Here is a 12,594-nt window from a genome sequence, read left to right on the forward strand (position 1 = left end):
CTGCCAGTGCAACGTACTGTTCGCTGTAGAGTACCTCTCACAAGAACATTTCCTGCTCGCCTGTTTGTATGCAGCAGGGGGAGTTTCGCTTTTTCGAACACAGTTTTGCTTCCGTTTTCCCGGGGTGGTGGTTATCATTCCGGGAAGCATTCTTTGTCGATGAGTAAATCAGATTTTAAAAAATCCCACAGGTCTACCGCTGCGAGTGACTGGTGTCAGAGAGACCTATGCCTGTCGTTCTTCTAGGTTTGGGTCTGATTCCACCCCCCTTGGCAAACATCCAGGCTGTGGAAACTGACAGTGACCGACCGCCTCCACCTCCCTTGCATTTGACTTCAGCTGAAAAGAGGCGTGGCCGAGTTCTGGGAAACTGAACTTCAGACAGAAACCAGCGAAGTCGAATGTGTGCGTCTCCTTGGAATGCTCGGGGTCTGGGTGGAACTTGAAGACATTTGGGAGTTTTTATTGGCTCCTCCTCCCCCTCTATTATTTTTTAAATTATAATTTGGGATATTATATATGGAATTGTAGGCTCCACTTCTCAATTATACTTTCTGCCTTGGATTTTTATTTATTTTTGCTGGAAATGTGCTGACCTGATACACACAGGACAATTTACGCAATTTCACCTGAAGGGCTGAGATCTTCAAGTAGGGTGAGTTGATGTATTATGATTATTTATTTATAGAGTTTTTTTTTTTTTTCTCCAGTAAAAGGTTTTTTAACATGTTTTGGTTTTCTCTACAGCATTTCTACACCTGACACAGAGCTCGATACTGCTGTTAAAACTTCATCTGTACCGTGCTGTTAGGAGTTAATTTTTTGTTTGGTGTGTAGCCTAGAGCAGTGATATAAAACACACCACTTCACATTTCAAATGGGAAGGTAGGTAGGTATAAACTGTAACTAAAGAATTAGCAAAATTAAATTGCTTCTAATTCTGTTTAACGAGTAACCTATTAGACGTGGTTAGCTGTCTTTAATGTTGGACATATTTTATTTTTATAAGCATGTATGTTTAAAGCGCAATTAGTTTGTAGCCCTCTTAACGTGGTGTCAGCGTTATACAGCATTCCGGTACTGAAATGTCAACTGACTATTTATTTATTTATTTTTTTTCTAGAAATGAAGTGTGTAACTTATTTCAATATCAGTTTGTATTGCAATGTGTTCTCATAATGAAAGGCGGGGAGGGTTTTTCTCAAAGTTACATCGAAACCATCTGCAGTCATTCTTAACAGTAAGCGAAGATATTTCTCTAAGCAGCTGGATACAATGCAACCAGTTACTACTCATGCAAGTACTAGTTGTCATTATAGTTATCGAAGCAATTATTTTATTTTTTTTTGTATTGTAATTAAAACACAGTATTTTGTACAGCTGCCTCTGCCTCGGGCGGGACAGCCTCTATAGATACAGTATCCAACCCTGATCCTGGAGAGCCCCTATCCAGCAGGTTTTATAGATGTCTTTACATCATCAGTGGCTAAAGACCTGGAACGCATGTTAATCTTGACTAATTAAGCCAATAATTGGTTCAATTAAGTAACTGAGAACTGGGTTGAAATGAAAACCAGAAGACTGTAGTGTTTAGGACCAGGGTTGGAGACCCCTGTTCTAAAGTTCTGAATAGTTTTTCATTTGAAGTGACTTTTTTTTTCATGCCACCAGCATTTATTTATCTTTTAAAAGGGGTTTATGGTCTCAGTAGTGTACAGCAACAGTTGATTGATCTTTAGTGTACTTTAGATTTTAAACTACACCACAGCTGGAGACTTGTAATTGGCTGTTGCATCGCTAGAATGTTCCGCCTACTAACTACACATTGGTATCATATTTGATTATATTAACTGATATTGTAAAAGGGTTTCGTCAAAGAACTCTAGCTAATGGATTTATAATATATTTTTTTTTCTGTTTTCCATCCATTACTTAAAAATGTTCAATAAAAATATGTAATGTGTAGCCATATTATAAACTAAGTCAAGTATACAAACGTTCTGACTAGTGCTTCTTCCTGCTCCAAAAACAGTACTTACAAGGACAGTGGCTAAAACCTTTGTTTAAAGCATGCTTGTAACAGCACCCAACTTGCAAGCTTGTGTCTGATTCCCTTAAAAAAAAAGTTTACTGCATAGAAAAATGGAATGCATGGTGAGTAACAGTTGACAGTATGGTAAAGCAAGGTGAAAATCATGCTTTGTCATGATAGCACACTGAAAACGCAAAGCTTACCAATGCATTTATATGCAATATTACATGATTGTAGAAAGAAATCACAGGAGTCTTCCAGTAAAGCTTTGATGGTTTCAGAAAGACAACTGTGCCTCCATGCTTTTGCAGGTTTTTTAAATTATTTTTTTTATTAAGTTCTGCGCCCGAAACCCTATCGCTTGCAGTGGGATCATTGCATGTGATGTAATCTCTCAAATAGTCACGCTGGCTCGTGATCCCTGCGATTAAGATGGAACCTGGCATTCGCATTTCATCGATCACTGCATGCTGTCAGCAGTAACATTGCACAAAGCAATTATTAGTAATGTTCTGTGGGGAATGCTGCAGGCGACTGGGAAAGGGGAGCCAGCATTAATAGTGAAGGGAACAGGTGGAATTTTTTTAGCCAGCAATGTTGGTCTGGAGGGGGTCTACGTTGTTGTTGCATAACTACTGTATATGGAAACAGTAGTGTTAGCCTAAGCCTAGTGCATCTAATGACAACAGTAAATTGCTGCATGGCTTTATAGATAATTGGTACAAGTTGGAGACCTGCTGCTGTGCAGTACGGTATCATTACACCTCACTTGGCTGTGTAAGGGGAAGCCTTATAATCATGTTTTTGTATGAGACTCTGATTGTTTAACTATTGTCAGTAGGACTCTGAGCACAGACTGCTGCTATTGGTTGTCACAGATGGAATTTACAACCCACTTCATGTCTGTAGCTCTACCAACCCACACAACCTGTTTCTGTACTGAGACAAATTATTAGCAGCTAGAATTTTCTTAAGAAAATATATATGGCTATGTATATTTTTTATGCCCAGTCATAGTATTGCACAAACTGATTTCTTCTATTATTTGGACTGAGCTGTCCACAGAAATCAGGTGCTGACAATCAGATGAGGGTCACTGGCTATTTGCCATTTGGAGTGAAACAAGTGAAGAAACACGTGCTTGGATTTGTGATGATTGCTGCTTTTCTTAGACTCTGCGGATAACCGCAATCCACACAAATATGGAAGCTTTTTCTCCAGTTGTTTCATGATTACGTCAGCGCCATCACGTTACAGTCCAGTTATGACTGTCACATGCTTATCTGGTAAGCACCCACTATGTTTCAATGGAACATGTGTAGTGTGCATGCTTTGCTTTCAACAGCACTACAATTTCCCCAGTTTAGGTTAAAAGTTTTCTCTGAGATCCAGACCCCTTTGACACCCTATTGAGACTGTTGTCTAACTATTGTATGTTTCAGTTTGCTGCAGTTGTAAAAGGAACACATCACTTCACTTCGTCTAGGTGGGATTTGGCCTGTAGGTCTGTTAGTTTATTTGTTTTATTTATCAGTTGTGTTTGTGCTCTGGTTGAGTTCATCGATCCAAATAAAATGTTTAAAGCAAGCTAATTTATATTGACTATTTATTGGTGGTACAAATCCTGTTCTCCGTGTGGTCAGTGTCATTTCTTGAATAAATGTTGTTTTACGGTCATCTACTGGTCTATAAAGAAATGGTCAAATCTACAGGGATCCAAATTATGTGCTGGATGAGGCATGACCCTGTGGGTCAGTGTACAGTACCTGCCACAGGAGACAGGTTATGCTGTATTTGCAAATTAAAACCATTTTCTTAAAGAAAGACAAGGCAGGGTTGCCAAATATTTAAAATACATGTAACACTTCTTATAAAACAGATCCTCTTCCTTAAACCCTGGCATTAACAGGTCTCTGTGCAAACCTGATGAGAGGGTTTACAATGTTTGTGTTTGGCATGAGTCTGGCAAGGAGAAGGAGTTTTGGTGAATTTTAACTCTCAAGCCAGCTACAGGCAGACCTATAACATTTTTATTGGAATACAGCTGTCTGAGATAAACAGCATTGGCTATAATTAAGGAAATGCAGTTCTCGTTATTGTACCACCAGTATTTTCTCTGTATTGTAAAACCTAAATATGTGATAGACCACCTCCAAATGTAGGCATTCAAAGTCATAGTCTGAGCAAATATCCACTGTAAAATACATGCTTTTGTGTTCTCTCTCTAAAGATCCTTTGAGGTCGACCCCCTTAATCCCCAGCCAGCCAAACAATACATTTTTTGTTTTGTCTGTTTGTTGTTATTTCTATGCCTTCTGTTGTCAGTCATGGTCATGGTTCTTTTTTGGCTATGTGCCTCCCTTTTATTCTTTCTTTTTAAACATGTAAGCATTGGAATGGGAACTGTTTCCGTGTCTGTACGCCTGAACAGCTCCTGGGGAAGCAAGTGAACAAGTGAAAGGGGATGCTAAAGAGTGTAAGCGCAGTTCCTATATCAGTTCTCTCTTTGACATACCATATACTATAGTATCAACTTATTTGTAGTTGTGCATTGTGGTCGGGATTCATATATGTTGTGTCTTGCTATACTCTGAATGTGTTTCATCCTTGTGCCTTAGTAGGCTTGTGCAGTAGATGCCTGTGGATAAGGACACATCATCATACGTTTGAAATTAATTGTGTTTAAAAACCGTATTGGACTGGTCTTAAAGAGATTCATTCCAGTACGGTATGAGAATTTCAGAAGTGGATGTGTAGTGTGTGTTTCGATCTGGCTTAGTGGTTTGATGTCGTTTATGCTTTTGATATGGGTAACACTCTGTGTTCTTAGTTGATGGATTTCAATATTTGTAGTCAGAAGTGTAGTTTGTTGGACCCTACAGTAAATAAGAACCTGACTTCCAAGCACCTTCTACAAAGAGCGACACATACAAGCTCACAACCTACTAAAGAGAAGAGGGCATTAACCAAACTAACAAGTACGAGAATTGCAAAACTAAACAAGTCATTGCTTAATTGCAACTCCTAACAAGCCATTGCTTAAAGGTCAGCCACAGATTGTGTTTTACAGCAAGATGTCAGACACTTGCCTTTACTGCTTATCACGTTGGATCCTTACCAAAAAAACTTTAATATGCTTTCAGTATGCTTTTCCATTGCCTTCAGCATTTCTATTGGATAGTAAATGGTTATTCCGGCTGAAGCATTTTAGTAAATGGCATGTCGCTGTATCTGGCCTGTAATATTTAAAGGAAGGCTGCTGGGCCTTGGAATTTGTTTCCTGTTTGTAGACATTGTGTGAGTCACATCAGCGTGCCGACTCGCCTCTCTCTTTACAACTTGGAGCCAACACGAAACAAGCCACAGCATGTTTTCATCGGGACTTTAAATTAGCAGTGACGTAACCAGCTAGTTTATTTCAGGTTGTGATAGCTTCACGCCCATGCATCCTCTCTGTGTTTATATACGGTGGCCTTACACTTTTCAAACCAGTGACAACTTTGCATCCAGACGCATCTGCCTGTGAACCACTGTTATGCAGAATGGACGACTCAGACTGCACATTAGGATCACTTGCAGTATTCAGCCTCATGGATGGAATGTGTTCAGTAAGCAGTGAACTTTACCACTTATGCTCACTCGTCACTTACTTCATTGGGACAAGATACGCTTCAAAACTGTAACTGAACGACACAGTGATTTAAAGAGTATGCCAAAGCTGGGACAGCTGTTAATAAACAAGCCATAAAGCACAAAAAAATAATAACAACAATTTATTGGCCTATTTAAATGATATTATTATTATTATTATTATTATTATTATTATTATTATTATTATTATTATTATTAGTCTGCAAAAATGAACCTGGCTGGGGATTCATAAATATAATGTGGCTCTGAAAAGTTTACATTAACATTGGAACAGTGAAATAAATTGTACTATGTGGTGATTTATATATTTTATAATTTGACATCCGTACTTCAGCAGTATAATGCAGTTTAACAGTCATCTGATTGTACTGCTTACTGTATGGATTGTGCAATATTCTGAGCCATCTCAAAGGGGAGGCAGGAATGACTGTTGTTTGGGTGAACATGAAACGCTACAGCCTTTCCCTTTAAAAAATACTTGGCTGTCTGGCAGGGAGAGAGGAGGGTAAGGAGGGGTGCTGTTGGCACTGGCCTCTGAGGGAGAGCCTGCGGGATTAAATATCTCACGACTAGTGAGAGGGGATGAGAGCATGGTTAAAAATAGGGAAACCGTCATCTCGGTTGGTCACTGTGGCAGAGAGTGTGACTATGAGTCTGATGTACAGATACTGTATCTGCTGTGAAACTGCAAGCAGAGTGCCTATAAGTGTACTGGTAATTGTGCAAAAAAAATCATTATTGGATAACAGGAAAAAGGGTCTGTTTGATCTGGCCTTTCACTAGCGAGCAGTTTGGGCTCTTTTTGGCTTGCTGTTTATTTTTGGATGCTTGCACCCAAAGGATGCTACATAAATGAGATTGGTGTCGTATGGTGCTAAAGTGTGCAAAGTAGCTTATGTGGTCAAAAGTGTAAAGCTTGTAAATGGTTGGAAAGTGCAAATCTGCCATACACTTGTTGGGGGGAAAAGTATGTCAACACCTTACTGCCCACAGCCCACAACCTTTGGTTTTAGGAACAGTGTGACTGGAAAGATGCAGGTCACCCTTTAGACTGCAGTCTTTTTTTGTACTTGATACCACTGGTTAGACCTGTTTCTCCTGATCTTGCTCCGAGTTGAATCAGTCACTGTGTGCAGCCTGTTCCTATTAATAAAAAAAGCTACAAAAAAAAAGAGGTTGACCCTGCATTGTAAATGATGTACAGTTTAACCTTCAGACTGCTCCTGCTGTGGAAATATCCATCCAGTATATATCCCTAGGTAGAAACGATTCTAATGGAAAAGGTAAATAAATTATAAATAACATGCAGAGTGATGCAAATCCAATATATTGCAGGTAATTTGTGATTTTAGTCAGAGCCATAAACTACAGTACCTCAGGATACACGTCAGGGGGGGGTTTCTTGTCCGCATGGCCAGTTGGAGTATTTTATAGTACTGGGGGATTCCCTCTGAAATACATCAAAATAAGTGGTTGATGCAAACCAGGGCATTCCCTGAGACTGGTGCAGTCCATCTATGGCTTACCCTGGCAGAGTGCAGGATCATGAAATCAGTATCGGAGTGTATTAAATGAATTTAAATGATACTTGTGAAAACAGTGCAGTCATATGTGTTATAACAGGTAATAGCCGCAGTATTAAACTAAGTCTTCCCTCCCTCTTTCAGTTGCATAATAGGTCTGGATAAAACCCAGACCCTGTAGATTGTGTTGGGAGACAGTGCTCTGAAAGACAACACCCCTTATTTTGTTTATTTGAATGCTACATTCTGCCAGAATGTATTGGGTTCAGTTAACTACCATGAGGTAATCAAGTAAGTAACTACATTGTTCATTCTGCAGCCCAAACACCAGCAACTAATCACAAATGATAAACACACAGTAGGACCATCTTACCTTGCTTATTGGCTGTTGATAACACCTCAACAACAACTTTAGCTTAATCTCTGTTTGTGTGTTGGAGACCTGTGGGATGCTTGCTTTCAATCAATTTCATCTTTTTAGCACACTGAAATTAAAAAAGAAAAAAAAAAAAGGGACTGAATATGGCTACTTAAAAAATGGTGACTGCGTATTCAATGTGCCTGTTGCCATTTGCTTGTATTGAAAAAAATGAACTGTTAAACGTTACTATAAAAGGTACATGATTTAATCAAGTGAGAAGTTATTAAACATAGATAGCAAAATCCCAGGTGCCCGTGGTACTCTGCTTCAGGTTCTGCCATACTTTGATGCAGGGGGAGAGTAGCGTAGCATATTTGTGGTGCCAAAGTGAAGTCCTCATTAGCTGATTCTATTGCAGTTGTACCAGTGCAACATCAGTGTGTAAAGTCTCTACTGCAGGCGTCCATGTGGTCTGGTTGGTGTGCAGTTTGTGGAGCGTGTCTTGTGTGGAGACTCGGGAATGAACACGTAGTGGTTCTTGGCATAAAGGGAGCTCTCTGCAGCTGAAGGATTAGGCATGCCTTTGATCTGCCTGCCCAAGGAATAAAACACTGGACTAATTCCTGACAAATGGCAGAGGATGTAATTGCCTTACTACTAGATTGATATTTTATGTCTCGTTTTGAGATATACAGGCCAGGTTCAGGGTTATGTTTCTGAAGTATTGTGGCCTCTTCTTCAGCCGTGCAGAGTAGTCCAAAAATGGTTTGGAACATGAAATAAAAATTACATTAAATGTATTTCATTGCATACCACATTTTCTAGGTGAATAAAAGCAGCTTGCTGTGTAGTTATTCATTTACGTTCAGATGATACGTACTGTCTTATATTCCTTTATGATTGCTAACGTGAAATGATAACCTGAAATATCACTTGAGAAGGCAACAGCTGGTCATTTTACAGTTGTGATGCTTTTGTGTTGAATGGTTTAGGACTCATGACATAACCTACTCTGCACATTGTGGCTAATGATGTTTTGTTGCCACAATCCAGTTAAATGATGAGAGGAAGAGAAGCAGCGTAGAATGAGGTGGCAGGAATAACGGACGCACCAGGAATTACTTTGCGGTTCACTAAAGGGCTAGCAACAGATCTGCATTTGTTATATGACTGTTGAGCCTCAGGAGTATTTTCCAAATGTAGTCAGTTCCTGTTTTTTCAATTCCAATTCCTTCTAAAGTATTGGAATTGATATTTTTAGACATTAATAGTGAAGTCACCTGAAGCCAATTTAATTGTCTAACAGTGACTTAAGTGCAAGTAATTTGTTGCCACTGTTAGAAGCTCATTTTAACAGAATACTGCTAATTGCAATTTTGATCAGTGATGTGTTGGAATTGATTAAACGCGAATGGGAATGCAGTTGTCATTGTGGCTTGCACTGTACTGTACATTGCTGCTTTTAGTGAGACAAAGCATGCGTTGTTCAGCGTGGTGCTGGCCCTGGGGACTAAACAAAAGAATGAACCGCAGGCTGGAGTTGCCGGCTCTGTTAACAAGAAGACATTGTTAACTTGCTGTAAACATGTTTAACCGTTATTGCTGATGTCCTGTTTCAGGGGAGCGTTGTAATTGAAGGAATATGCTCCCCTTGGGTTGGTTCCCTCGCAGCCCCTCCGGTGCATGTGTTCTGTGTTAGAGATGAAAGGGCTTCATGGCAGGCGCCTCAACCTGAGTGGGCTGCTGCATTCCTGACTGACACACTGAATCATTGACAAGGGCACCTATCATCTGCTGGTTTCTCACCACTTTACAGCAGATTTTTATCCGCTGCTTACAGACTGCTGTTAGGTTTGCAAATAGGAATCCTGTTGTATGCTGTCCAGTCTAGGAGTGTTCGTATTTTGCATTTTGTGCTCTTGGTTGCAGTTCATCTGTATGCTGTAAAGCACCAACAGTCCTACATCTAAAACCAGCTGCGGTGGCATCAGCCTGTGTGGCAGATACAGTAGGTTGGCTTGGTGACCTGCTAGTCCTGTGGGTAGCCCACTCACTGTGTTCCCCACAAAACAAAAATGCTAACTGTCTTTTTTTTTTGCAATGCGGTGCACGTCACTGCATGTGAGCGGAGTGGAGCAGATTTATGATCCATAAACGATGCAGCTTTTGCGATGCTCTGACAATATTGTGCAGTCTATGAAATCGCCCCGAATAATTAAAGTTAACAAAATAATCAATAATATCCAATTTGGACAGTAAGCCATTGTGTGCTTGTATATGAACCATGTTAATTGCAAATTTCACAAAGCTTATACAATTAAAAACATCTTTAACCACATGGTATGTGCAAGAGGGTCATTGCGTGTTAGTATCCCAAGCTGAAATACGATCCCATTAAATTACTTTTTCATATAGATGAAGTCGTGACATGTTCAGCTTGGGTTTGTCTTGCAAATGATCCCATCGAGGTGCAGAAGATTCACTTTACCCAAAGCGTTTTCATCACTTCATGTAAAAGTGAGATTAAATTATTCTCCAGGGGAAAAAAAAAACATTATTGCTGTAATAAATATTTAGCAGACCTTTTTTTTTTTTTTTTCTAAATGTGAATGTGTCGATTATAGTTGTCAAATGTATTTTTGTTGCTTACAGTTGCTTAATGTCTAAAAATAATCCTAGAAGTTTAGTTGAGGTCTGTCTGATAGGTGCACGTCCTGCCTACCTGTACATCTCTTCACACAGCCCACATCAGGGCTCATATCTGGGCTTACCCTGCCTAGCTTCTGAGATAATCACAATCAAAAGGGAAATATCCCGGCTTTGCCCTTTGCAAGTAGTAAAGTTCACATCTCCCCCAGACTCAAACCAATGTATTATACTCTCCGAGATATTGCATTGCAAATATAAGCTGTAGACATGAATTACTGCGTTATACAGAAGCATACCACAGAGACCAGTCCTTGGTTTATAATAATGCCCTTTGTTAAAGTGGCCCATGCTGATATCATGCTGGAAACTATTTAAACAGAGATTACATATTGTTTAGGCACAATGTTAACAAGTCTGTGTTAGCTCGCTCACTGTAACAGGATGCCGTCTGACTTCCTACAGACAAGCAGCCGTTTGTTAGCTGTTAAAAGATGCATCTGAAAACCACTCGGCAGAACTTCAGTCAAACCCAGTCCGGAAAAGATGTCTTGTTCTTTGTTTTCTCCAATAGAACCACTCAGTATCGCATATAATAAACCAATTACCTAGTTAAGCAATATAAACAGCTGCAGTAATGCATTTAATTATTGAATTAGACTATAATTATGTTAAATTTATAGTATACATACTCTGTTAACTCAATTTATTTGTCCCAAGTTGAATGCCCATTACCACAGATGAATTTTTTTTCGAATGTGAAAGTTCAAAGTGCAGATCATCAATCCTGACGTGTAGAAGCCGTATCAGGGTAGGGGGCGAATTCTTTACTCGTTGCTTTTTTTTTTTTTTTTTTTTTCTCCCAGCAACTCCCAGAATAGTTCCATGTGAAGCTTTCGTCTAATACCATAGTTTTTTTCGCGTATCATGCAGGTCCCCTCCTGAACACCTGAACCGTCTCCCTGTCCGATCCAGTGCATTGTGGGTAGGTGATGACTGATGGCTGTGTACCAGACATGGCAGACAGAGAGCAAGAGATATGGGCCACAGCACAGCAGAGAAACGCCAAGATGGAAGATCAGTAAAATCATATAAATAGGGCTTCTGATTTTCGGTTTTAACCGATTTTAAGAAAAATGGTAAAACACTGCCTTACAAAAAAAAAAAAATGAAATCGGTGCATATCCAGTAAGCACAGGGGGTTACCCTCATTTCAGATTTAGTGACCTCGAGAGCGATGAGCCAGATGCATGCTGTGCTTTTCTTTACATATCTGCTCCTTGTTTAAGACTGCACTCACTTTAGCCACTACTGCCATGATATTAAGTCAGTTCTTAACAAAATCTCCCTTTTGAGAAGTCAGCTCTGCATCGTTACTCGAAAACCTGACAGAAAAGCATGGGATCATCATGGGACTTTTTTTTTTTTCTCAAAAAGAACAGAACTTAAGTTCTGGGACTTTCTTCTGCTGTTCATTTTCTTTTTGCTCATTTTGTGCAGGGTCTTCAGCTTTCAGTTCTCGTGGTTTTGTAATACAGTGAGGTATTGTAGCTCAGTTGGTACAAGTTCAGACCCCAATTGGGGAACGTAAACTTACACAAATTATTAATTTGAGTTCATTTGAGGGTGGATTTTTATGGTTTAGCACATTGTGACTGTTGAGCTGGCTATACATAAGAAACAGTCTTGAAGCCCATGTGTTAAACCTGGACAAAGAAAATAAAACCGAATCAATATGGGTCAGAATAACGGACAAAAATTCAAAAGGCATAATAATAGGAGCATGCTATAGACCGCCAGATTCGGACGGTGAGCACAATAATCTGTTATACAATGACATTAGAAATGCGTGTAGCAAAGGAGAAGCCATACTAATGGGGGATTTCAACTTCCCCCAAATAAAATGGGAAAACCCGGTGGGTAGCGCGAAGGATGAAATAGAAATGGTGGAAATGACAAATGAATGCTTCCTAACACAATTTGTCAAGGCACCCACTAGAGGGGAGGCATGCCTTGATTTAGTCTTTTCAAATAACGAAGATAGAATAACTAAAACAGAGGTCAGAGAACCACTGGCAAACTCAGACCACAACATGGTCTCATTTGAAGTGTTTTTTAAATCCCCAAAAGTAAAGACTAAAGCTAAGGTTTACAATTTTAGAAAAGCAAACTATGAAGGCATGAAACAGAGACTAACAGAAGTAGATTGGAGTAAAATAGAGAAAACACCCACAGAAGAAGGATGGTTGTTCTTCAAAAACGTAGTACTAGAGGCGCAAAACAATTATATCCCTAAAGTAGACAAATCTAAATGTAAAACTAAATTGCCAAAATGGTTTAATAGATCAATTAAAAAAAATATTCAGCGAAAAAAGGCACTT

General features: G+C 39.4%; 1 protein-coding gene across 2 annotated transcripts in view; it reads left to right on the forward strand.

Moving 5' to 3' along the window:
* The first annotated feature begins 417 nt into the window (after window positions 1-417).
* Window positions 418-12,594, forward strand: part of rhbdf1b (rhomboid 5 homolog 1b (Drosophila)) — a 35,668-nt gene continuing 23,491 nt past the window's right edge. Inside the window, exon 1 of one of the 2 annotated variants that reach the window (XM_041229433.1) lies at window positions 418-655. Coding sequence is in view for 1 of the 2 variants with exons in the window: in XM_041229432.1 (XP_041085366.1) it covers window positions 878-885 (8 nt within the window). In the remaining variant the exon portion in view is untranslated. Of the gene's footprint in view, window positions 656-865; window positions 886-12,594 lie in introns of those variants that run through there. The other variant, XM_041229432.1, reaches the window with a different exon arrangement.

Source organism: Polyodon spathula, chromosome 26, assembly GCF_017654505.1.
Source record: "Polyodon spathula isolate WHYD16114869_AA chromosome 26, ASM1765450v1, whole genome shotgun sequence".
NCBI classification, from domain to species: Eukaryota; Metazoa; Chordata; class Actinopteri; order Acipenseriformes; family Polyodontidae; genus Polyodon; species Polyodon spathula.